The sequence below is a fragment of the Echinops telfairi genome, unplaced genomic scaffold, assembly GCF_000313985.2.
Source record: "Echinops telfairi isolate 266 unplaced genomic scaffold, ASM31398v2 ScPeMD7_6;HRSCAF=24_0, whole genome shotgun sequence".
NCBI classification, from domain to species: Eukaryota; Metazoa; Chordata; class Mammalia; order Afrosoricida; family Tenrecidae; genus Echinops; species Echinops telfairi.
Window position 1 is genome coordinate 23,568,799 of NW_022103902.1, and position 27,666 is coordinate 23,596,464.

General features: G+C 40.2%; 1 protein-coding gene across 11 annotated transcripts in view; it reads left to right on the plus strand.

Annotated features, from left to right (window-relative positions):
• Positions 1 to 27,666, plus strand: part of ROBO2 (roundabout guidance receptor 2) — a 1,556,064-nt gene that overhangs the window by 1,325,562 nt on the left and 202,836 nt on the right. For all 11 annotated transcript variants that reach the window (XM_045286134.1, XM_045286135.1, XM_045286138.1 and 8 more), the window contains exons 3-4: positions 17,683 to 17,840; positions 21,889 to 22,009. In XM_045286134.1, the coding sequence (XP_045142069.1) occupies positions 17,683 to 17,840; positions 21,889 to 22,009 (279 nt within the window). The remainder of the gene's footprint in view (positions 1 to 17,682; positions 17,841 to 21,888; positions 22,010 to 27,666) is intronic.

Here is a 27,666-nt window from a genome sequence, read left to right on the forward strand (position 1 = left end):
CCTCACCACCAATTTGGATCACTTGTTGTTCCCTTGTCCCTTGGCTTGTTAACACCACTTCCTTTCCCCCACCTCACCTTCTCCCATGACCCCCAGGAACTGTCGGTCCCATTGTTTTCTCCTCCAGATTGTTCATCCAACCTATCTTATTTAGACAGACCTGTAGAGATAATGACATGCACAAAAACAGGACAGAGCAAAACCAAGCAGCAAAAGAAAACAAAACAACAACAACAAAAGGCCAATGACAAACAAAATAAAAAACACAACACAATGACAACAAAAAAGAAAAGCTTGTAGTTAGTTCAAGGACTATTTGTTGGCCTTTAGGAGTGTTTTCTGATCGAGGCTGATGGGGTGCCAAGCCCTGGCCCCAGAGTCTTTTTTTTGGTATTTCCTGAGGACTTCGTTGGTCTGTTCCCCTTGCTGTTCTGTTGCATGCCCTTAGTGTTCTGGCTGCCACTTTAGATGGTTTTCTCTCCATTCCAAATATTACAGCAACACACTTTATTCCACCCCAGCTCTGAAACAAGCAATGCCAAAGAAACCTTGCTGAATGTGATACTTGCCTTTTGACAATTTTCATCTACCTGTTCTCTAACACATTACATTTTTCTCCTTCAGATTTTAACTTTCAAATTATATATGTTAACTTTTCAAAATCTTTAGCGCCCTAAAGGCAAATTCTGCTAGAAATCCTTGCACTCCATAAAGTGCACTGCATGGTGACTTTCACCAATAAAATATGTAGTACATACTTGTTAAATGAAAAAATGGATAAAAATGAAAATGATTTCGTTATTTTACAGAATGAGTAACAATTAGAACAACATAAATAAAAGAATATCGAAGTTATTTGGTATAAATTACACAAAATAAATTAGATCTCATAGTAAAAGCAACTGTTAAAAATGAACTGTCTGAAACTTAGTTGGTAAAATATCTAACTTAGACTTCAGGAGCTGTGGAATGTTACCCTCTTTGATTGGGAGGCACTGGAATTAAGGAGCCCTGATGGTGGAGTGGATTGCTCACTGGCTGCTAACCTCACAGTCAGCCTCACAATTTGACGCCCCCCCCCCCACCCCCAATGGCTCAGTTGGAGAAAGGAGCTTTCTGCTCCTGTAGAGAGTTACAGTCTTGGCCACTCATCAGGGCAGTTCTCCGCTGGCTTGCAGTGTCACCATCAGTGAGAATCCACTTGTTGACAGTGAGTTTGGGGCATTTTGGTAGACGTTGCTGTCTTGTTAATCTTTTATAAAATAAACAATCGTATCTTCATAGATTTAGTTCTGGAATTATATTAATATATGAAACCTCAATCACCCTAGTCATCTTTTGTCATAATTATCCATTTATATTAGCAACTGTGGAGTGATTTAACCATTTGACCTCCTAGTTTTTAAAATGTGAATATGAGGAATCTTGAGTATTATTAGTTATTTGATAGAGAATTGAAAATTAGTAATCACTGAAATGATTTACAGTCAGTCACATGTGAACATACGCGCGCGCGCACACACACACACAATGACAAGGTCCTGTATTTCACCATAGCACTCCTAGCCCCTAATGGCAATGGTGCATTCCATTTACGAAATACTTCTTATAGTTAGCATTGTGGTTTTATAAAAAAAAAAATCACTTTATTTTCTCTTCACAATAATCCAAAGGCACAGGCCTTATAAACCTCATTTTATAGGTGAAGATTTCAGGCTCAAAATGACTGTCATGTGGACAAATTCATCCAGTTAATAAAGGTAGCAGAACTGAAACCCCAGGCCTCTAAGCCCATTACCTTTACTACAATCGGGTATTGCTTCGCTGTTCAATAATAGACGCTCCATAAATATTTATTCATGGAAGTGCCCATTCCAAAGTATGCTGTAGAGAGAAGTTAGTGTGTATTTCAGAAATAGGGACAAATTGTGTGAAGGCCCTATAGTGATAAAACATATGCTATGCTCCAGAAACGAGTGGAAGACCAGCAGGGAGTGAGGTTATGGTTGTGGGTTTAAACAGTGAAGTTGTAGAGAGTTTTCAACGATGGATCACATACCAACTTAGAAAGAAGCCAGCGAACAGTGGTCATGGCATAAATGATTTAATAAAGCATTCCTAAGGAGCTTTAGCCTCCTGTGACTTTTCAAAAGTGTCTCATTTGGGAAATAAGAATACATAGTTTTCTAATTCATAAGTCAGGATAAAACTGTTGTTTTGTAAGAACTGTGTGATCTTTTTTTTTTTTTAACAATTGTTCATTTTTCCAACTTCGGATTTTCCTTTTCTTGTCCACATTTTAGGTCTGTCCTCGCATTCAGAGTGGTGCTTACACGTTGGGGTGCTAACTCTAAGGTCAGCAGTTTGAAACCACCAGCTGCTGCTTGGGAAAAGATGGGGTTTTCTATGGCTGTACACAGCTAAAGTCTCAGACCCAGGGGCAGTTCTACTCTGTCCTGCCGGGTCACCATGTGTAGTAGTCATAAGCTCAATGGTAGTGCGTTTTTGGTTCATCCTACTTCCAGAAATCATCATTTGACACTTATTAAGAAGATCAGGAAGCTATGGCTCTGATTGTACCATCCCTAGTGAGTTTGTAGCTTTACCGGGAGGATCGGGAGTGACACGTGGAGAGTGCCAAGACGGCAGTGCAGTATTAGTGGAGGGCTGGCAGGCCAAGCCCTCTCATTAGTCTCTCGGATGACAGGCCTGTGGTTTACTTCTGAGAGGACACAGCCTTCAAAACCCTACGACCCAGTTGTGCTCTGCACACATGCCTGGAGTTCCCATGACTCAGAACAGACTTCATGGCAACTTAAAGAAACCACAACAGATGTGTAATACTTAGAGTGATGAGAACTAGGGATTAATAACATTTGCGTAGTTTAATAACCTGGCATTAGAAGTCAACTGGATTAGGACTAAATAATGAAGGTTTAGCCAAATTTTGGGAAATAATTAAACTGTTCTTATTTATCAAGTTTTGGTGCCTTTTAAGGTGGACAAACTAAGCAATGATGTGCACGGAACTGATTTTTCTCCAAGCAGAATGGGTGTTTAGGGAGTTGTTTCCCCTCCAAGCAGGAAGGAAATAGCTCTGCATTGTTTACATTTTGTCTATGGCTGTTCTGAAAGTGAAAGAATAATAAGTCCTCAGGCAAGCAGGAACAAGGGAATACAGAGACTCGAAATATGGCCAAAGACCCGGAAGGCAATTTCAGCTGTTTCCGCTAGTGGAGAATATGGTGGCCAAGGTTGATTCCAATGTATAACAAGAGGAGGAGAGGGGCTTTCTTAAGCATCTATGTTCAATGTTTGTTTTTATTTTTATTTTTTTTACTCTCACATAAAATAGGAAGATTCTATTTAATAATATGCAAATGTTAATGATTCATTTTTTTTTAATGCCTACCCCACCACCATCAGTTCTATTCGAACTCATATCGACACTCGATAGGGTATCCCAGGCTGTCCATCTTTCCTGGAGCAGACAAACTCCTCTTTTTCCCTAGGAGCAACTAACGAGGGTGATCCCTGAGGTTAGCAGTCCCACACTTGCCCAGTAGCACTCCAGGGGAAACCACAAAATCAAACTCACTGCCATCAACTCAGTACGGATTCACAGCGACCCTCCTGGACAGGGTAGAATGGCCCCTGCGAGTTCCCCAGAATGTGTTTGTGGGAGTAGGAAGCCCCCTCCTTCTCAGGAGCTGCTGCTGGTTTCAGACCGCGAGCCTTGCAGAGCACAGCCCAAGGCGCCAACAGGACACCGCTGGGGGAAAACACCACTACACTTAATGTTCATGGTGCGAGCTTCCCAGTACTGACGTGTCAGCAAAGATGTTCATTGTGCCTTCCTTGTTCTCAGTTTGTTGTCTCAGATAGGTATATGTTTGAGCGATTAAGTGGGCAGGGGTTGTGGACATGACATCTGGAATCAAAGAAATTGTGTTTTTCCTCTTTTTATCACTTCAACCTTTTCCCGTGGCTTGCTTTCCAGTTCCTGGCCAAGTGAGTTCTCTGAAATAATTTCAGTTTGGTCTTTAAGATATTTGCCTTCATACAAAGTACTTGGCTATGTTTTGTCTTCCCCTTCTCCCGCCACGCTGTCAAAGCTGGGTGCTGCCTTTGGAGATTGATGGAAGATGGGGAATGAGATTGCTGAATGTTAACTGCGCCCTGCAGAATTCATTTGGTGGCAAAAGAAAAGAAGGCTGCTGAGTTTGGGATAGAGTAGAGAGTTGCTAGAGCTTTTTTTAATCAGCCAATTTAGAAATAAATATGCTACATTTGGGATCAGGAAACATTTCAAGCTTCTTGTCAAGTAGTAATCAAGTAGAACATTTCCTGAGAATATGGGATGTCAGTTTGCATCCAGTTCAGCAAAATTTATGACAATTTAGAGTAGTGTCCATATTTTGTCGACATATGCAGATTGTAATAATATTGGATTGGCAAGATTTAGGAGTCTACAGGCATGCAGGACATGATTTTTCTTCTTTTAAGTTATTGCATTGCAAATTCAAATATAGCCCAATGCAGTTCGGCCAAAGTCTACTTCCCTGTGTTAAAAAGGAAAATAAACAGTGTATTAATTAATAGATTATGGCAAAATTCAGTGATACCCTGTAAATCTGACCTCTAGTGGTGATTGCTACAAAATGTATTGTTAAAATAAATGAAATTATAGACATTTTGAAATTGGAAGAATTTGAAAGCCCAGAGATACTTTGGATCCCAACCCACCCCATCCCCTTTTTTTTTTGTGACCCAGAGATGTGCTGGGCCTCAGGTAGAGGGGAAAAGATACAGTAACTGGCATTCCTGACAAAGAAGGTTGACCTTGACCTTCTTCTCCTTCCAACCCTCATTTCATCAGCAGGGGTGAGATTACTTTGAGACCCTGCCAATAGGTGATAAATAACACATAAATTCCAGGACACCCTTGCACTGCAGGGTGCCCTAATGTGTAATAATCCTTATACTATTGAGTTTATAACTCATGACATCTGGCTGTTACTTGACATTGTAATTCATGTTGATCATGCACATCAGAATACACCACGGGAGAGAAATATTGGAGCAATAACCTATGCTACTGGGAAAGGGTGGAATGACAGGACGACACTGCTGAGGCCGTGTACCTCTGTGAACTGTGCAATGTGGGAATGCTGTAAAAGCCAATGCTTTCAGATAAGGACTAACAAGGCAGGAGGAGAGTGGTAATCCACTGGGATTCACAATAAAGCAGCACATGAATATTTTCTTGACATCATTCTGTATTTCCTTTATTTAAAGGGACAGATGTAGCTATAAGGCAATAATGTATTCCAACATTTGAATTCAAATATGATGTATAATTCATCTGTATTCTTAAATAACTACATTGAATATAAGGTTTTCGATTAAAAATGTAGATGGTAAATACTTCTCTCTCTCTCTCTCTCTCTCTCTCAGTTTAATAGTAATGGATAAATAAAAAGGGAGGGAAAGAGGGGTGGAGCAAACAGTAATTATTGGGCAAAGAAGGCATTCCATGAAGCACCTGTAAGAAGCTTCTCTGGTACCTAGTAATTTACCTACTTTGACTGAAGACTTAAGACTCATGGGACTTGAGCCAGATTGAAATGCTAGAAGCAAACAGATGGTGCATTGTAATTATCATGCAAATGCAAATCTTCCATAACAGGGTGTGGTTAGTTAGTTGGTTAGTTGTGTCCAGATCAGACCCAGAGCTACAGAAAGCTGCTAACAGGACTTGAAAAGAATCTGGTGCTTCATTAACGACTAGCTGGGGCAATATGCTTGAAATGGTGTTTTTGGGTTGTTGATTTGAAGTAAGCCTGTGACATTTTGAATTTTGAATTAAAAGTATTATTTCTAATAATACCTGGAGTTCTCGGCATCTCTGTGAAGAAGTTTCAAATTAGCCTTAAATTGTCAGGTGTGGAAAGGCAGTTGCTTAGGGTGCAGTGCAGACAAGTTTTAGGACCAGGAAGGGTGTTCTACAGCCATGCCTAGCTTACTAGGGGTGTTTCTGACCCCGTGCTCCTCCTCCCCAAATATACTTGGGCCCAATCTCTACATTATTCACAGTGATCAGGACTCTCAGTGATTCTGGAAATATCAGTTCCATATGCATAATTCTCTTCAAGGGGGGTGGATAAAGAGAGAAACCGATTAAACATCAATTAGCCTGAATCCACCACTTCCCTGTAAACAAATGGATGGGGTATGTGGATCTCTGTCAAATATCAGATGCTAGGCTGTGCCAGAAATAGGACTTCTGAGCATTGAAGGTGTGCCAACTCCTGGCTCCAGAACTGCACACCAGAGGAAATGATTGCCAGAGACAGGCCTGGAGTCTGCGCGGTCAGATGTCACCAGTTTGCAGTGCCACATGCGATCCAAGAGTTTCTGAATGATCTCAACACTCCGTCCCTGAGGAGAGCATACACATTACAGAAGTAACGGATACAAATTACAGAGAGCACGATGTTTCCATGCAATTTCTAAGAAGCCTTCAGCAAGTTTGAAACATTCATGGAAAACATGAAGGAAGACTTGGCCCTGTGAGCAAGGCTTCAAATTATCTTGCGGGTGAGGACAGGACGGGGCTCAGAAGTGGCATTCAAGAATAAAGACTTGGCCAAGAAACTCAGAGCTGCCCATTCCTCTGGTGCCAATCGAGCGTTTCCGGGGTGGATTCCTGGCAGCATCCGCGGCTTCACAAGGCTGTGACTTGACTGTGAACAAGGCACAGGGCACCCCTTGATCACTCAGCATGCCCCAGATGCCAGCCTGGGGCGCTGCAGCAGGACATGTCCCCATGGTTACTTTGTCCCCACTCCCCCTCTGGGCACAAGAAACCTCTTGACTTGTCTCCAAAGTAGCACGTTGTTGTGTCTCTTTAGACTGTAACTGGCCTGTCCAGTCTGACCATATTTTGTTTGTTTGTCTCTCAAATATAATTTTCGTGTGAAAGGCCAGCCCACTTCGGGTTTATTCGGCTTTTTAGTCATGCAAACTTCATACAAATGCGGACTTATTATGCTCTGTCAGGAGTTTCTTTGTGGAAAAAGGAAATTCGATTTAAAATGGCTTGACTAGAAAATGGAACGTATTTGGACCAGACCAGAAAGTTCTGGGGTGCAATAGCCTCAAGGATTATAATCAGCAATGTCATCAAGAACCCAGATTCTTTCTGTCTGCTGTGTTTCTTCCTGAGTGGAGCCCACCCCAGGGGTCACCGCTGAGCGGCCAAGGACACTCTGCATCCAGACTCATTCAGTGCAGCAGAAGGAGGCAGGGTGCTTCCGGTAGAAGCAGCATTTTTGTCCTGAGCTTCACGCTGATTTGGGATTGTGCTCACTTATTCCTCCTGGTGGTGAGGGATGGGACAGAGGTATGGTGTGGACTGCGGGCAGTGGTGGCCATCCCATAGTCCATTTGGAGTCCATTATCCTATTGACTAGGGCATGCTATAATTATCAGTTTTGTTGTTCGCATATACACCTGATGACTTATTAAAGTGATTTCTGACTTTAAAGAGACACAGATTAAAGTAAAAAATCGTTTATGACCTAAATTCAGATGTGACATGGCATCATTTTAGAATATTCAGTTTATATTTAGAAATGTACCCCCGATTTTATTTTATTGTCCCATGAACATGTAAGTTAGCATGTAAAATACTTCCTTCCTCAAATCTAACCAATTTAAATGGTGTTTTAAAATGAAATACAAGTACTGTAGTCTATTTTATATAACAAGAAAGAATTACAATAGCCCTCATCAATTCAAGCAACCAATTAAGAACACTTGATTAACCCTTCTAATGCCCTTTATGATGGGAGCCCTTCAAACAGATTTCCTAATCTAGTTTAAATACATAAAAAAAGATTTCTCAGACAGAAAAGCCCCAACCTAACACCTGTAAAAAGCAAAATGTGTTTGAGGGGCAGACTAGGTAAAAGCAAGAAAACAAAATGAGGAACAGGGATAATTTTTCAGGCATGATAATTATAATTTTCCAATGTGCAGTGATAAAGGTTGTTGAAACACCAGGGATGATCCTGGAAATGTAAGCAGGGGTCCGGAACTGTGCTAAACAGTGACTTTTACCACAAAGATCATTGATAAGTTGTAATAAATAAATTGACATGCTCATATTTGCATTGTAGCAAACTCATAATTCCTTTAACGGAGCTTAAAAGAGAAAACACAGGGGAAAAATTAAGTAGGATAATGTTATATGAATTTACAGAGATAAGGACGTCTTGATCTAGTGAGGTAGAATGAGATACAATGTTGTCGTTAGAAGAATCCAGTCTTTGACACACCGGGTTCAAACTCTGTACTTGTCCTTCACAATTAATTGAAGTTCAACTGACCTATTACACAAGAGGGCTTCAAAAAGTTCAAGGAAAAAAGGTCCATTACTTTTCACTGTATTTTTCCACAAAGTTTTTAAAGCCCCCTTGTATATTAAAATGCTGGGTGTGATATATAGTGTGTAATCACAAATTTTAGCTATTATAGTAGGACGGTTGTCTTTTCAAATAGATCCAAAATATCTCTGCGTGGGCCTGCAAAAGCATATATATATGTATGAAAACCAGCATGTAATATTGCGTGTTTGATTAAAAGGCATAATTCTGAGAACTACCTTTCTCATGGTCAGTATGGTTGCTCTGGTGCTTTGGGGCATTGGTTGGTGTATCAGACTATTTGCATTGAGTTTGAGGTTCTCTTTGCCTAACAACTTCCGTTAGAAGCATGTGCCATTATGATTCCTTAAAATTATATCTTTAAGAAGTCTATGAAGTCTCATTTTATTTCTCTTGCTATTTTCTTCATTTTTTAAATCACGTTTTAATTGGAGTTCTTACAGCTTTTATAACATACCTTACATCAGTTGTACCAAGCCTATTTGTACATATGTTGCCATTATCATTTCCAAAACATTTTCTACTTGAGCCCTTGGTATAAGCTCCTCTTTTTTCCCTCCCTCCCCCACCCCTCCACCCGCATGAATCCTTGATCAATTATATATTATTATTATTTCATATCTTATGTCTTAGAAAATTTTGGCTTCCTTTAGACTGAAACAAACAAATCACTAAACAAAAAGAGTCAGTAACGAGAATTATTCATTTAGAGGACCGATTGGGAAGGACTTGCTAAATTAAGGAATGTGAGGTTGAGAGGAAATAAGAGTCAAAGATTTAAGCTCTAACATGGCAACAAGGCATAATGCTCTTTTCTGGCCCTGTATTAGTTCCCTAGTGTAATGTAGTAAATAACCATACACTTTACCCAACCATTTGCCATTGAGTCAACTCACAGCAACCCTAGATGAGATTTCCAAGACTATAATCTTTATGGAAGCAGACACTATGTTAGTCTGGGTAGACTAGGGAAACAAATTCCTAGACACTCGTATGTGTACAAGAAAGGGGTTTATATACAAGAGCAATTGAATGTTGATAAAACATCCCAGCCCAGTCCAGATCAAGTCCTTAAGTCTGATATTAGCCCACATGTCCAATACCAATCTATAAATTCCTCTTCAGACTCATAAAATACATGCAACAATGCCAAATGCAGGATGTTCACAGGCCAGTGGGTGGAAAGTCTTGTGGATCCAGTGGCAGGGGAAGCATTCCAGTGCTGGCAGGGCTTTCCATGATATCTCGCAGGGAGTGAGCATGTGTCCCACCTCAAGCGAGCTTTTTATCACCTCAGTGCCTCCAAATGTGGTCATTCAGCTATCACCTGATTGACAGCCTAAACTCCACCCCTTCACTCTTAATCCTCTCAAATTGATAACAGATGTAACTACCACAGGGTACCTTCATCTTTCTGTGAATGAATGGTGGGAATCCCTGACCTTGCTGTTAGCAGCACAACTCCTACCTCACGTGAAACACAGTTGTTGTTAGGTGCCTTCAAGTCAGTCTGACTCACAGTGATCCTGTGTACAACAGAACAAAACACTGCAGGCTCTTGTTCCACCCTCACAATAATTTTATGTTTGAGATCACGATGGCAGCTTCCATGTCAGTCCATTTGATGGAAGGTTTCACTCTTTTTCACTGTCCGTCTGCCTTGCCAAGCATCGATGTCCTTTGAGAGGGACTGGTCTCTTCTGATAGCATGTCCAAAGTATATGACGCATAGTCCCTAACATTTACACATATATTTCCTCACATCTGTCCATCTAAAACCCAGGTATAAATTAGGTCAAACCTTTGTTTGGGGGTCTCTCACAAGGACCCAGTCAAGGTGTTGGCCAACACTGTTGTCCAAGGGGAAGACTGGACTGGGGACTATTTTGCTTCTAAGCTCACATTCAGATCTTGAAGGAATGTTGGATTAAGGACCACAGTTCTTTGCTGGCTATTGGCCAAAGCTTCCCTAAAATTCTGGAAGTGGGCCTTTCCATCAGGTTACATGAAATTGTACTTGATCATAGACAGCAAATTAGAAGACCCCTCTAGAGGCAATGGGTTGGGGACAGGGGGAGCATACAAGATTAAAGTCATTGTCTATTATAACCTAATCTGCGAAGTGATATGACATCACTTTGCAATGTTCTACTCATCCAAGGCACACTCTTGGGTCCACCCACACTCATGAGGCGGGATTAGACAAAGAATAACAGGAGCCAGAAATCATTGGAAGCCATTTGCTTTCTTTCTTTATTTGCCAGAAAAATGCATACCTTAATAAATCAAGTAGAGCATTGAAATAGTAAGTAAACGTTACTCTGACTGCTGGACAGATCTATACTCTTCGTATAGCCAGCCTCTGCTTCTTCACACACCTTGTAATTTCGGTCTTAAATCCTCAAAGTACAGGTGTGTTTGCCACACAGTCCAGTGTACCTAACGAGTTTTTCACACCACAAACTTCTCATATGGCCTTAGATTATGTGGTGTACCTCGAAGATCCAGAGTTCAATGTCAACCTGTTATTGGCCCTTAGCCCGGTTCCCCAGGGGGCATACAGAATCTTGGAACAATGCTCCCTAGTAGGACCTTAGGACCAGGCATAATCTCCCCTTGGGGTCCGTAAAAGTATTGTTAGTCACTTTTCCCCACTCGGAGGTTGGTTCTCCCCCGTTTTCTACCAACAGAAATGCCCGGGTCTTCTCTAAGATGTGTATGGGGAACCATTGTAGAAGCAGACTACCATGGCATTGTCAAGCCACTCTTGTTTTATATCCCTTAATCACTTTAAAGGGCCATGCTGACTTGACTTAGTTTGCCCAGACTCTACATAGGCATATGTCCTTGTATGTTTTAAATATATTAGTAATAGTACCATAATTAGATTCTTGTCTTACTAAGAGAACAGTTTATTTTTGGAAGACATAGGGCACTGAGGAGAATTTTATGTAGAGGCTCTTAGGAAGAGGAAAACTTTACCAGCTGATATGATCAGCCTCAGGGTCTCTTGTCCACAACCTATGTAGTCAGGCTTTATTCCTTGCTTATACCACTCTACATGCATGTCAAGTGTTTTTAAGCATTTCCATGCATATATGAGATGCTCAGGATGTCCATCATGGTCCCAAAGGGTTCTGGGAAATGCAGTACCAATACGTTGTCATGGACTCCTGGCGTACTTTATCTGAATCCCCACCTTTGACCCTTTGCCCTGTCTCAGAAATTCTAAATATTCTAATATTTCAGAATAACTTCTTAAATCATGGTTCATGTGAATGCAAATGAAATACAGGTCATATTATATTTTACTTTTCAACTTATAAACAGAAATTAACAGTTGGTGAGTTTATTGTGCCAACCTTGCCGACAAACACATGTGGGGTTAATTGAATGGCAGAGAGTTAAATGGCTCAGAGCCTTGCCATTCGAGTTCTTGGGTCTCTTGCTTTGTGATGGTCGAACCAGGGTGCAGGTACCTTAGCCAGTTCCCTGCTACAGCTGGCAAGGCTCACTTCCTACAAGACATCCCTGAGGAGAAGCCACATGGACCTACCCCCATGCAGCCCTGGGTACTGAAGCACCCATGTGGAGACCGCTGCCAGCGCTGAGATGCTTACACATTCACTGACTCGGCTTTCCTCCTGCAGTCGGTGTCATAGTGTGTGTTTTGTGAGATGGAGGAGGACTTTGTGGATTGGTGTTGGACATATGGGCTAATGTTGGACTTGTGGGCTTAGACAGCACTGGGTTGGGATGTTTTCTTGATGTGCACTTACTTAACCTTTACATAAAACTCTCTCTTATACATGAGTTTCTGTGGATTTGTTTCTCTAAAATACCCAGACTAACACAGTTGGGGTCTATCCAAACCCCTTGGCTGTTGAGTCAATTCTGACTCAGAGCAAGCCTATAGGTCAGAGTACAATAGTCTCATAAGGTTTCCAAGGATGGTGTCTTTACAGCCAGTGGCACATCTTTTCACTCTTTGAAACTTTAGTGGGCTTGAACAGCCTATTTATCAGTTAGCAGCTGACACTTTACCACCATGAAACCAAGACTCCTTCTCTCACCATTCAGATTTCTTACCCCACGCCATCTCCCTCCAGTACCTATGTCACTAGTAACCCTATCCTCAATAGTGACATCTGCAAACAAGTGCTATGGACACAGCAGGCTGACTTAGAGCCTTTTTCTTTGACGCACAATTTAGTACTGCTCTCCCTTCTTTGTCTGTTTAGTCAGTGTTTCTTTCTTCCATGACTCAGGTTTTCTTCCTCTCACTTTATTTACAGACCTTTTTGGAGATTTAAATAATGGATACGGATATTGCTGAGCATGCTTATTTTGGCTTATTAGCCATGCCACGCATTAACTATCAGGGTTTTTTTGTTTTTGTTTTTGTGTTTTCTAGGAAAAGAATTAAGGACACAAAAAGTATAGATTCAATTTAGCCTTGGTTTGTGTTTCCACATTAATTTTCATTTTACTTCCTTTCAGGAAACTGAAAGGAAACCCTTTTAGTTGAAGCCCAAGTGAATGCTTTCCTTCAGAGAACAAAACCTAAGACAGAAGTTAGAAATCGGCACACAAATTGGGATGGATATATATTATTTCATTTTATTTTGCTCTTATTTATACACAGATACACAAACTTCAGAGATGAGTAAAGAGATATCAGAACATCATAAATACACATACATCCATCCATATGCGTATGAATATGATTGTCTTTACATTTTAAAAATAGGAAAAATAACATCAGTTCCTAAGAATAATTTGCATTACCAAGTGCTGTGCTAGAACCTGCTGAAAAGTGGCAGTTCATGACTTGGATGCTTTGAGAGAGAGAGAAAGATCTTTTTCTTTCACAAAGGCTTGGGGTAAAATAAATGATATCAATAAATAAAAGTGAATTATCTGACGACTCTGCAAACCCCAAAGAGCATTTCACAAGTTGAAGAGGGTACAGTACCAATTATACCATTATCTCACCCTACACTCAGGGCGGATAGTCTGAAAGCCTGATATTATACTTGATGTTAGATGTCTTGGCTTCATTTGCAAATTGGAGTCATTTTCTTTTTCCCTTTCATTCTTTTTTGTGTGTGGGTGAATGCCATAAACACATGTTATATTGTTTAACAGTAGCAGACCTTATGGTTTGTTATGATATTTCTCTCCTTCTTGTCCCCCATGTCAAAGTCTTTTTTTTTTGTCCCCCCCCCCCCCTTTCCTGTCCTCTCTCTTCCTTTAATTTGAATTGTTGCCATTCGGTACCACTGTATTTCTCAAGATTTGCCCTGGCGTTATATACATTTTGAGCTGAATCTTTTGGGGCATGTCATGTTTTAGGAGACCAATTCTGGAGAAGGTCCTTCAACTGGCCAGATGTGCCATTCTGGAACAGATTGAGAGCCTGCCAAAACACCATTTGTTGCCAGTACCGGATATTGTGGGGGTGCTCATCACCCTGTTACCATATTTTTGCACTTCTTAACATTGCATAAATAGGCAGCTGCTCTGTATTTAGAATATAAATTAGTCTCCAGCATGCTCTCCCAGGAGAATTTACCTGCCAGAGGAAACCATGGTGTTAACCCCTTCCCATCTAAAGATCCTTCTCCCAGCCCTTTGGAAGCAGATCCTATGCATATAAATAACACCTTTCTTGCTAGTTAGGAAAGGCAAGCAAACCGAAAATGTGCAGTACCTAGTGCTAAAATGAACACATTTCCTTAGCAGCAAAAGCAGTCAATTAATCTGCTTATAAACTGCGAGTGAACGATTTGTGCTCATTTTTTTCTGACTGCTCCTTCAATATGAGGCTAGGTTCTCTAATCTCCTAAAGGGCCATGACTTCATTAAGAAAGAAAACCAGGTTTAAAAAATGTGTTGTAAAGGGAAGAAAAGAAAAGCTTTGAACATCACTCAGTTGTCTCTCTGGAACTATTTACTGGACAGGGATTTTTATTTATTTGGAGAATGACAATTAACCTAGAGACTTGGCACAACAAAGGAGCAGAGTGCTGAAGTGGGTCTCATTACAGGACACAGAAAGCAGTTGGTTTGACCTAATCCCTAGTTGTAGCAGATGATTTACATAAGAGGCTAGCACAAGCTGCGTAATTTTGATTTCAAACAGCTTGACCAATTACACACACACACACACACACACACTCACATAGACACATTGTAAGCTGCCTTCTAGTGGACCCCAACTCATGAAGACCAAATACTGCCCTATCCTGGGCCATCTCCACCATCTGTTGCAGATCAGTTCATTGTGATTCAGGTTTTCATCAGCGTGTAGTAGCTCACCAGGACTTTCTACCGTGTCTGTCCTTTTCTGAAAGTTCTACTGGGATTTGTTCAGCATCCCAGCAACATCCAATCCCGACAGAGATAGAAGCTGGGCATGAAGTGCATTGGCTGGGGACAGAACCTGGGTCTACCACATGGACAGGGATGAGTCTACCACGATACTATGTGTACTCACACATATTGTGATTGTTTGGTGCGGATGAGTGAAGTTTGACTTATAATGACCCTACATAGCCTTTCCAAGTTGTTCAAATGAGACAAGGGAATCCTGAATGATTTGCAGTCAGGAGAGGCGTGTGGCATGATGGTATCCTCTCACCATAGTTGTGAAATCTGTAGGATTACCTAATCAACATTGAAGGTGGATTATTTGAAAAAGAATGTGGCATCAGGATTGGCAGAGGGCTCATTAACGACCTGCAATATGCAGATGATACAACCTTGCTTGGTGAAAGTGAGGGGGAATTGAAGCATTCGGCGATGAAGATCAAGGACGGTGGCCTTCAGTACGAATTATAATTCAACGTCTAGAATCCTTGAAGTTGTCAAAGATTTTGTCTTGCTTGAATCCACAATCGATGATCATAGAAGCAGCAGTCAAGTATGACAAAATAACGATTTATAAATTATCAAGGGTTCATGAGGGATGTGGGAGGGGGGAGGGAGGGGAAAAAATGAGGACCTGATGCCGGGGGCTTAAGTGGAGAGCAAATGTTTTGAGAATGACGAGGGCAATGAATGTACAAATGTGCGTTACACAATTGATGTATGCATGGACTGTGATGAGTCGTATGAGCCCCTAATAAAATGATTAAAAAAATTAATTCGTTAATTTTTTTAAAAAAGATAAATTGCCTTAGGTAAATCTGCTGAAAAAGACCTCTTTAGCGTACTGACAAGCAAGGTATTACTTTGAGGACTAAGGTGGGCCTGACCCAAGCTGTGCTCTTTTCAATTGCCGTATATGCATGTGAAAATTTGAATTCTGGTGCTGGTGAAGACGATCGGACTCCTAAAAGGACAATCTCTTCTACCTTGGACGAAGAATGGCCAGAATGTGCTTTAGAGGCAAAGGTGGAAGGCTTCGTCTTACTTGCTTTGGACACATCATTGGGAGAGACGCTGGAGGAAAACATCATGCTTGTGAAAGAAGAGGCTCAGGGAACAACGAAGAAGGCCCTCCACAAGGTGGATTGACGCAGCAGCAGCGGGCTGAGACCGAGGAATAATCCTGAGCGTGGCACAGGACCGGGGCGTTTTGTTTTGTGGCCGCACGGGGTTGCAAGGGGTTGAACTAACTTGGTGACACCCAGCAAAGACGATGTAACAGATGCATCCCCCCTGGGTTTTCCTCTCTGTAATCATTGTGAAAGCAGATGGCTAGATCGTTCCTCCCACAGAGCCCCTGGGTATATGGCTAAGCTGCCAATGTTTTGGGTTACCAGCTATGGTCTTAACTTGACTGTCATAGACACACACACACACACACACACACACACACACACACACACACACACCATGACGTGTAGATGTTTTCGTTCCTGGGCACATTTGTCAGTGTTGGAGAGTCAAAGATTATTTCCAGCAGAGGTACTTTGGGGGTATCTGGCATATTAACTACACTGACTCCTTTTGGAATGTTTACTTTCTGCCCAACCCACTACACCAAGTCCGTTCTGGTCCTAGTGATGTTCTATAGGGTTTCTGAAACTATAAATCTTTAAGGGAACAGACAGCCTCATCCTCCTTCCTTGGCCTTACTGGTGGGCTGGAATCACAGGCTGTGTGGTCAGCCTGTAATGCCTAACCTGTAACGCCACCAGGGCTCCTTGATGTGCACTCAACATGCCAACTGCCATGGAGTGGATTGCAATTCCCAGGGACACTTTAGGGTGGAGGAGAGCTGCCTCCTCTGGTTTCCAAGAGTGTCCTGCTTTAGAAAAGCAGAATGCGCATCTTTCCCCACAGAGCAGCCTCTGGGTTCCCAACAGAGCTTTCACAGTGCAGCCCAACCTGGAAACTCCTACCTCGACAGGGCACTTGCCTAAGGAACCCATGGGCCGTAATTGTAAAATTAAACCGGGCTCTGCAAGGTGATAAGGGGCCCTTCTCTTCTCCGGGCTTTCCATCTTGCTGGCAGCAATAAAGCTCAGGCAGATAGATAGGTGACATTTGGAGAGGCAGGCATGCCAGATTTTCGGAGGTTGCAACGGAGGTCCAACCTGCTGTTCTCCTTAATGAAAGGAGGGGAAATTCAGATGGGCAAAACTGCTATAAGGGATATCTCTGCTCAGAATGTCACGCTGCCCAGATGTCGCTCGGCAGGTGGAGACGCTGAGAGAATGGAAATGGAGCCCTGTGTGTGTGGGTGCTAGTGCGTTACGAGGGTGAACAATGAGGCTATCTTCCAAAGTGCAAGGAGAACAGTGTGGCTCTTGTCCATATTCCTGTTGTGAGAAAGGGTTTTTTCAGAGTTCTCACCTCACTTCCCCTCCCAGACTGACCCCCATGCCTGCTCATAGAGATCGCCTTGCAGGCAAGTTAAGCTATTCTCATGCATTTATAAGGCTACCTGCTTTGCCCGTTTTGAGAATCATGCTACATAAAGAGTTCCTCGCCTTGTTTTTTAAAGATCTCAAAACTCTATCACTAATATTTCTCGCCTTATTTCCCGCTTTTTAAAAATGGGATTTCAAAACAAAGATGCACTATTATGTGTGCAGCCTGTTGATAAGCATTTAGGAAGGCTTTGGGAAGTTTGCATATATGTATGGCTACACACCCAGTAACGTTTGTGTTGTTCTTTCTTAATCAGAACAGAGTAAATAAGACTTGAAATGGCCTCTTGCAGCATAAAGCTGAAGTCATTGCGACTGAGCTTTCTTTTTCTCTAATTATTCTTCTGCAGTGTTACGAGATGATTTCCGGCAAAACCCCACAGATGTTGTCGTGGCAGCCGGAGAGCCTGCCATCCTGGAGTGCCAACCTCCCCGGGGACACCCTGAGCCCACCATCTACTGGAAAAAAGACAAAGTTCGAATTGATGACAAGGAAGAAAGAATAAGTGTGAGTTAAAGAAAAAGACCCTGGAGAGACTGACTTATCAAGTCTTAGGATTATTAATAAAATTCTAGAACTATGCTTACAAACTTACCAGCCTATATTATTTATACAGCATTGAATGGGGTCTTTTAAAAATGGTAACATTTTATAAAAATAAAATGTGGGAATGAGCCTTCAAATAAGATAAAAATATATGCCAATGTTTATGGTATATTAATAACTGTGCCATTCTATAATTATGCTGATTGTATAAAAATATCTTTACAGTATAATATTAATGTCTTAGCTCATTTTAAGATTCCAAATGAATCTATTGATTATGTAATACATGGGTGTTAAATTACAAATGATGGTCATAAACCAGATTAACTAGACCCTTTCACTGGATATTATTTTCCAAATCATAAAAGGAAATAATTTAAGATGATGAACATTTTATGCAATTTTTCTAGTTTTTTTCAATTGAATAAAACATTTATAGCATTTTATATTGTGATTAATTAAAAGCAAGTTTAATAGATATGAAATAAAACCAAAGTACAAAGCACTGGCCGATTCCGTGTTGAAAAGGCATCTACTTTGAAAAGGGAAATCAGTAATAATCAGGTTCATAAGGGGATTTGGGTTCCAATTAAAACTCGCAGAAATAGATGAAGATGTAGATCAAGGAGATCATATGTAGTCATTGTACTGTATCAGAAGAGCCCTGAAAATCTGAATGTGAATTTTACAAATAAGAACCTGTTCACTAAAATGGTGCAGAGTGTCTAGATCTTCTGAAGTTGCTTAATTATATGCCTTATATCCATCACATTATTTGAGAATGAATGTATTATCTACAATAGTATCTCTTTGATCGAACAAGCATGTCTTCATGCTTAAAAGTCTATATAGCCTGAATGTCTGTTATGTTTAAAATAGAACTATGCTTACCAAACTTACCGGCATATACTATTTACACAGCATTGAAAGGAGTCTTTTAAATATGGTAACATTTTTAAATGAAGAATTAAATTAAAAACTTTCGTAATGTGCACACATGCTTTGACAATGCACAGAACCAGGTGTATTGTGGAAGAGATCACAGCATGTGTCCCTGGCTGGACTGTTGGCATTGTAATACCAAAAAGAATTTGTTTAAATGGTCTGTGCACCTCAACACCCAGTAGGACAGAGTCGAACTACCTCTTTAGGTTTCCATGGCTGTCAATCTTTCTGGGAGCAGAAAGCCTCATCTTTCTCCTGTGGGGTGGCTGATGGTTCAGAATTATTTGCCCTGTAGTTAGCCTCCCAGCACATAATCTTCTGTGCTCTCTTCTCTTAGAAGGGAAACTTGGTTTGAACAACTTTTTTTGCTAGTACATTATCTTCTTTAATTTCTTTGGTAAAAGTAAGTTATGCTGCCAAGACAGCTGTTAGCTATTAATCTACCATTATGTCTACTGGAAATCATTGAGATGGATATAGAGATCATAATATCAATATCCTAGGAATTAGTACACTAAAATGGATTGACATTGGGCACTTTGAATCTGATGGTTTACTATGGATAGAATGATGAATTAAAGAGATATGGTGTCACTCTAATAGTGAAAAAAAAACATTTCAAAACATTTCTAGAAATACTATGCCATCTGTGATAGGACACTACACACCTACAAGGAAATCCAGTCAATACAATTATTATTCAATTTTTAGGACTAAAGATAATAATAAAGAATTTGAAGAAGTCTACCAACTTCTTCAGTCTGAAATCAAGCAAACGAGAATCAAGACATATTGATAATATTTGGGGGGATTGAAATGTGAAAATTTCAAACCAAAAGGAAGGGTCAGTGGTTGAAAAATATGGCCTTAATGATAGAAATGAAGTTGAAAATTGCCTGACAGATTATTGAAAAACCAACAACTTCTTCATTACAAATCCCTTTTTTCAACAACATGAATAGGGTCAACATATATTTCATCAGTTGGATTACCCACGAGTCAAATGACCATTTCTGTGGAAAGAGACAATGGAGTAGCTCATTGTCAGCAGCCAAAAGGAGGTCAGAGTACTCATATACACCAATTTCTCAATTCTAAATTCAGGTTGAAGCTGAAGAAAAATACAAGTCAATAAGAGCCAAAATTCAACTTTTAGTATAGCCCAGTTCACTTGGGAGAACAACTCAAGAAGACACATCGAACACTAATTGCAGAACATGTAACTGTGAAATAGCAGAGGCATTACTGTGAGTTGATATCAAGCACATCATACATAAAGAAAGCATAAAATCATTAAAAAGACAAGGAAAAGAGAAAATATCAAAGTGTGCATTAGAAAAGATGCTGAATATGTCTCTTGAACGTAGAGCAGCCAAAGCAAATGGAAGAAATAACAAAGTGAAAGAGCTGAACAGAACTTCCAAAGGGCAGCTAGAGAAGACAAATAGAATATTATAATCCAATGTGCAAAAACCTTGTATTAGAAATTTTGTTTTAAAAAACATGGTTGGCATGTCTCAAATTGGAAGCCTAGAGTTGCAATATTGAAGAATTCTATGGGCAAAATGTTGACAGATGAAGGAAACATGAAAAGCAGATGGAGGAAATACACAATTACTTTAAAAAAAAACAACAACTGGTCAAAATACATCCATTTCAAGAGGGAGCATATAATCAAGAACCAGTGATGCTAAAGGAAGACGTTTGAGCTACGCTGAAGACATCGGCATACAAAGAAAACCCAGGAACTGATGACATCCCTATTGGAAATGGTTCAACGTGCTATTGAAGCACCGGGGGCACTCATTCATCTAAGTCAATACATTCAGAAGACAGCTACACCTGGCCCACTAACTGGAAGAGAGCCACACCTGTGCCCACTCCAAAGGAATGGCAACCTGAGAGAATGTGGCAGTTATCAAACAATATCATGAATATCATAGGCAAGTCAAATACTGCTGAAGATCATTCAACACCAGCTTCAGCAGTACCTCGACAGGGAGTTACCAGAAATGTGAGCTGTGTTCCTGGGTGGACATGGCACAGTGTATACCATGGATGTTGTCAGGTGGATGTTCCCTGAAAGCAGAGAATACTACAAAGATGTTTACATCGTTTGACTGCATGGATCAAAACAAATTATGGCTATATTGAGAAGCACAGGAATTCCTGAGCCCTCCATTGTGTCCATGCCAAACCTGTACATAGCAGAAGGGGCAGTAGTTCCAATAGAAGGTTTATAATTGAGAAAGGTGCCCACACTGACCGAAATAACCAGAGAAGAGCTGTTTTATATGAAGCAGAGTGAGCCATCAAGATTGGGGGAATCTTCTAACAACCTGAGTTATGGAGACGATACGACTTTCTTTTGCGGAAAATAAGGATGACTTGAAGCACTTGATCATGAAGAAACAGGATTATGCTTTTAGGATGGATTACAACTAAATATAAGGAACACAAAAACCCTCACAAGTGGACCAATAGGTAACATCATGATAAATGGAGAAAAGATTGAAATTGTAAAGGATTTCATTTTGCTTCAATCTATAATCATTTTGCTTAGATCTATAATCAATGCTCACAGATGCAGCAAATCAAGAAATTATTGGGGAAATCTGCTGCACCAGAGGTCGCGTCCATTGCTTATCAGACAGTGCCCCCAGGCTCTTCTATCCCGTAGAGGTCCTTAGTGGGATTTCACCATATTATCTACAGCAGATGTCAAGTGTTCCTGGTGGATGACAAATGACAGTATAAATTCCTTCAGCAGAATCTCAGTGTGAAGAAAGAATATTGAGATTTGGTGAGAGCAGTCACAGGACCAGAAATAGGTCTGAGGGAGAGAAAGAAAAGTTATGTTACTGAAACATGACTTACCAAGGAACTATGAAATCTTGTCTTAAAAGTAAATTCAGAGAAGAAAGAACATATTTAGTTTCCAAAGTAGTGGAAAAGTTTTGTGTCTCACACAATAAATCATTTGCTGTTGGGGTGAAAACAAAAAGCATAGTTCAAAATTGTTTTTTTAAACAAATTTCCTTTTCTTTTTGACATCTTTTAACAGATTCGTGGTGGAAAACTGATGATCTCCAATACCAGAAAAAGTGATGCAGGGATGTATACGTGTGTTGGCACCAATATGGTGGGAGAAAGAGACAGTGATCCAGCAGAGCTAACTGTCTTTGGTAATTTTAAATGATAAACGGCTTTTACTATGTCTTAGATTTTAAATATTAAAGCAATACTTACTTTCCATAGACCTTTCTTACAAATTTCTTATATAATAACCTCGTATCTCTCAGGAAAAAATGTCACTATCACCAATAGCATGTAGTAGTTGTGTGTTTGTGTGCTTGCAAAGCAAGCTGCCACAGTAGTTCTCAAACTGCTCTGTGTCACTAAAATGATTTTCAGGTTCTATGAATGATAGGATAAGATCTTTATTTTATGTTATTATTTATCAGGACACTCAAATGCTCTCCCAATTTCTGCAGTCGTCCCTAAAGAAACCATTTTGGGATATTTTAGCCCATCTCTTAATGGGAATGTCAAATAGGGAAAAAGAGCCATGTTATAATTTTCACTACATTCAGAGTTAAGATTGTACTTTATGAATATGTACCAGCATCCAGACCTCTCATTTCAATCACTCTGAGTACCGAGTCATCTTGGGTAATACTCCCTGTGGATACTAAGCAGCTTGAAGTTCTAAATGACAGAGCCAAGAGAAATCCTATAATTTGTTAAATGATTGAACAGTAAAAATAAAAATTTTCAAAGTATACGCATACATTTCTGTCCCATAGAGCTCAGACAAATATCTGTTTGCCCTTAAATTTCATGCAGTCATGTATAAGAGTCTTAAAATGTGCTTCACTTCATAATGAATAAAATATGGTTTTGCCTGGTAAGATATGAAATTAGTGGTCGCTGAACATTATCATTGTAAACCCACAAATAGAGCTATTCTATTTAAAGAAACATTTATCTCTATTTTTTGGTAACTGCCACAAGCTTTGCAGTAGGAAAATGCTGCATTAGAGTAGTGTACCTTGTCTTCTGAAGGAAATTGAAAGAGTTTAATGTCAGAACCCAACCAATTAAACTCACCAACATTGCGGTGGTTTTCTGAAACATTTACCTAGCATTTCCTAAAGACATGAAATGAGTACTTTAAATACGTGAGGATTTATAGGGGACCCTTTAACTTATCTTTTGAAAATAGTTGGAAACCAAAGAGATTCAATGTGTCTAGAGGCAGTTTTTCGGGGAAGCAGGCAACCGCACAAACCCAGAAGCCTGTTTCGGGTGCTCGGGACTAGTCAGAGTTGGCCTCTAGGATTGAAGGTGCAATTGTAAATTGAGGGGCAAACCAAAACGCCACTATCGGGGTGGGGGAAAGTTAACGCCGGAAGGAACATAGTTATGACCGTATTAATGATCTGAATTAAGGTTGTCACAAATAGTCAATGAGAGAGGAGACTTCTTGTCCCTCTGGACTGGCCGATTCTCCCTGTTCACCACCATGGAGTCAACGCTGACTCACCGATGACCCTCTTTCACAAAGTACAGTGGCCCCTGGGCGTGTCTGAGGCCGCACATCTGTCCCGCAGCAGAAACACTCCTCTGGCTCTTGGGCAGCAGCTGGTGGTCAGCAGCCCCACGGAGGACCCACTACACCACCAGGGCCTCTTCCAATTCGAAAAGAATAGAAACTAGATTAGGTTCTCTTTATTATGAGGCCTAACTGATTTCGTTTGGGGACCACTGCTTCAGTGCGTGCATGGTAGCCTGCCATCCACATGGTGGGCAGTTCGAAACCACCAGCAGTGCTGCTGCGAGTGGAAGACCGGGATCGCTACTCCCGTCAGCAGTTACAGCCTCAGCAACCCCCAGGAGGTCTCTATGCGTCAGCGCTGAGTTTGGGTGATGGCCAGGAGTTTGGATGTTCTTATTGCTTCCGTGCAGGTTTCCTAATGGGCTGCTTTATATTTTCTCTTGTAAGCTAGTGATGTTTCTGACCTGCATGCGTAATCATGGGCAAAGCAAATCTGGTCACGAGACACTGCGACCTCCACCAGTGTTCGTTCACATAGCAACCACTCCATTCATAAGAGGCTGTCTACTGAAGCCGCTCTGAAATTCAGGGGGATTTTAAATCTTCACTGTAGCTCAATCTTTACCTGAAGATGCATTACTCAGTGAAGAGTAAGTGACGACACTTAAGTTTTCAACAGATTGACTCACTGGTGGACAAGAAAAATGTGAAGGGAATAAATGGTGCTCTCCAGTACTCCTCTCTGCCACATAGTGCTGGGGAAATAGTTTTACTTTTTGTTTAAGAATTTTGAATCTTCAGTAAAAGATATTAGTAAATGTAACTTACAGTTTAGAAATTCGGGAGGTTGCTTCAAATGGAAAGATCCATTTGTTGTTCTTTCATATTTCAGTGTTGTTTATTAAAAAGCCCATTGATAACTATGCCAGCTGATGGTTTTAACTCTTTGGTGATCCATTTAAGATCTAGCCAATTTTCTTGGGCATGTGGTCAGAGCTTAAGGCTGATGATAGCATAACCAGTCACTAGATGAGATAAAAATATTTGATAACATGACTATAGATGAGCTACAAAGACATAAAGCTGTAAGAGAAGATCATTGAGAACCAAACGTCAGACAGCACATGACCGATGATCTTCAGCCCTTATTTAAGTCAAGAACACAGTGCTATTGGAGACACATTATTAAAATCAAGATGGTTCTTGGGAGCAATATAATTTGTTTTAGTTATCTTTACTGTCAACCTGAAAATAAGCAAAATGTTCTTATCCATTAATTAATTTAATACAATTTATTAAGCACCTAATATACCAGGTCAGGAGCCCTGTGGCATCAGTGTTTACATGTTGAGCTGCTGACAAGGTCAGCAGTTTGAAACCACGACCATCTCTGAAAGAGAAAGATGAGGTTTTCTACTCCTGTAAAAATTTGCAGTCTGGAAAATCCACAGAGACAATTCTACTTTGCCCTATAATGTCACTATTGGTCACATACAACTCCATGACAGTGCGGTTTTGTATGTCCCAGGTCCTGTCTAAATGCATGCATATACTGGTGAGCTTGTAGGCAAGATCCCTGCCCTTTTGAAGGTCATTCGATCGCTTTCTTAGGAAGCACATGAAACTTTATGCCTGACATATGGGCAGGGTGACTGTTTTTTTTTTCCTCAAACATTTGAACTCTTTGCTTCACAAGAGGATTTTTTTCTTACGAAAAATACTGGCAAGAAAAAAAATTAATTTGGTCAATTTATTTAATCACATTAAGATGGCCTGATCATCCATATATTCTGGAAAGATCCAAAGGAGTAATAATTCATTTACCATGCTGTGATTCTCTTAAAATAACAAGTTAAACTAAGAGGGAGAGAGAGCTCCTAAGGCTAGCCATTTCACTTCCCAATTTAATAAAGATTACAGAGTTACAGGAACATCAGAGCCAAATGAAGTTACCAGAAAAACAGCAGCTAGCATTCTCTTCAACTCACTGTCACTGAGTTGATGTCAACTCATAGGGGCCCCATAGGACAGGCTAGAATTAGCCCTGTGAGTTGCCAAGACTGCAATTTTTAATGGGAATAGAACACCCCTCTTTTTCTAGTGGAGTGGTTGATGGTTTTGAACTGCAGATCTTGTGCATGGGAGCCCAACACGTAATCTGTGCACCACAGGGTCCAGGCGAGAATGTTAGAGTTGACTTAAAACTAAACAGACAAAAAAAAGAGCCCTTTATAGCATAGCATTGGTCTTATAGGACTTGATGGCCTTTACCTGAAAAAATTATTGCGATGACACTACAATTATAATGAGCAAATCTTACTTTTACATTGTTAAGGTCATCCTGACAATAGGTGTCATGGCAACGCCATTGCCAATGTTAAGGCAACTGTATTTTAGGTTGATAATACATGGTGTTCATTTGGTTATTTTTTTCTTTGTGGATATTGTTGGCATAACCGCAGAGTTTAAAAGACCATGAGACATTTTAGTACAGAACCATCTAACATTAGATTTTACAGAATGCTAATTCGGAACGAGATTGATATAACTACTTGAAAGCTGTACTTTACAGCGTACCACACTGGCAAACAACACTAGTGTCTCTAGAGAGAGTAACCTTGTAAGCATGCTATGCAGGTGATGCAAATCCAGTTAATCTCACCCCCACACAAAAAGTTAATTGCCTTGGCAAAGAGGTTGCCTCTGCTCTCTCTGCAGTTATATAATTAGAGATTGAGCCATTTAGAAGAGCTCTATTCTAAGTGATAAACAATGAGAAAACAACCCTCAAGATTTCCTGTTTTTTTTCAGTCTGAGTTCTGACATATGGTGATAAATGGACAAATCAGGGCGCTTAGCTTTACATCCCTTAAAATTAAGTTGGCCTGTCATTCAGTCATTCAAAATGTACTGCATATAACCCAGAACCAAATTCACTGCCAAATACTTTATCATAATTGTACAGAGATCCGTGGGGTACAAACTCCATAGAACTTTATTTGTAATCTGTGTAGATCACTTATCAATTTATAGTCTAATTTAGATTTTTTGACACAAAATGGCATAACCAAGGCATTTCCTTACTATTTGTATAATTTGTGACCAAAACAGTGCATGGCTCTGTATCTGGCATATGATAATTAAAATGTAAAACATTTACTATTCAGCTGTGGCCTCTGTAATTCTTCAGTTTTTAATGTGTATTATTTTCATAGATTTTCTGGAGATTAATTCTGGCCAAGGAAATTAGAAAAGCATTCTGACATATATTTTAAATTTCATTGAAATAGATGCTAGGCAGACATATTTTTACATACATTTCTTCTAAGACAGTCATGAAAGTTGTAAAAAGGAAGGTGTCGCTAACAAAAGGTCATTGGAATACAGAAAACTGGATTTAGAAGAGTGGAAATTTACAGAATAATAAATCCCAAATTGTGGCCAAACTCCAGTATATAATTTAATCCTAGAAGAACCTTTGTTGGAAGAGAGAGCCAGGGAACTCATATAGAGAACCCATTGTCATGTGTTATATAGACGAAAATGACTTTCCATCTGATGTTCTTTGCATCATCCATTTCTTCTGCCTAGCCATTCCATTACCTTTTACCACACGAACCAATGATAAGCTGCCAAAATTTCTATCCCACACACTTATCTATGGTTTTGCAGTTGCTAAGCAACTAGACTGCTTGAGGGTAGAAAGGAATAGAGAAAGTTCATTACAAAGTTATCCATCCCTGCTGAGTTCATCAGAACACCAGCAAGAGATTGTATACGCACATCTTGTTCCTTGAAATTATAGATCAGGTGCTTCCACATGTCTCCCTATAAAACAATCGGGCTTAGAACATGTATGATAACCAAAAAACAAAACAAAACAAAAAACCTTAAGGGGGCCTCATTGTATCTTCTTGAAAAAGAAGTAACTTTACTTTTGACTACAAAGTTTGTTCTTCAAATTCATTGTATTTATATTTTTTGATAATATGTTTGATAACTTGTTAAGGGAACGAAACAAAATCTTCACTGAAAGTACATGTGGGGTGGTGGGGGGGCGGGGCAGGTGAAGACCCGTGGTGTTGGCACAATGGTTTCGTGCTTGGCTACAAGCTGAAGTCCGAGGTTCACATACACCAGTTATTCCAAGAGAGAGCGATTTGACACTCTGTTAATAAACACTTGGGCTTGGAAACCATATGGAGCAGTTCTAATTGTGGATGTGTGCATTTGTACTGCGGACATTTGTCTCTGTGCTTAGAATTAGTCTCACACCATATCTGT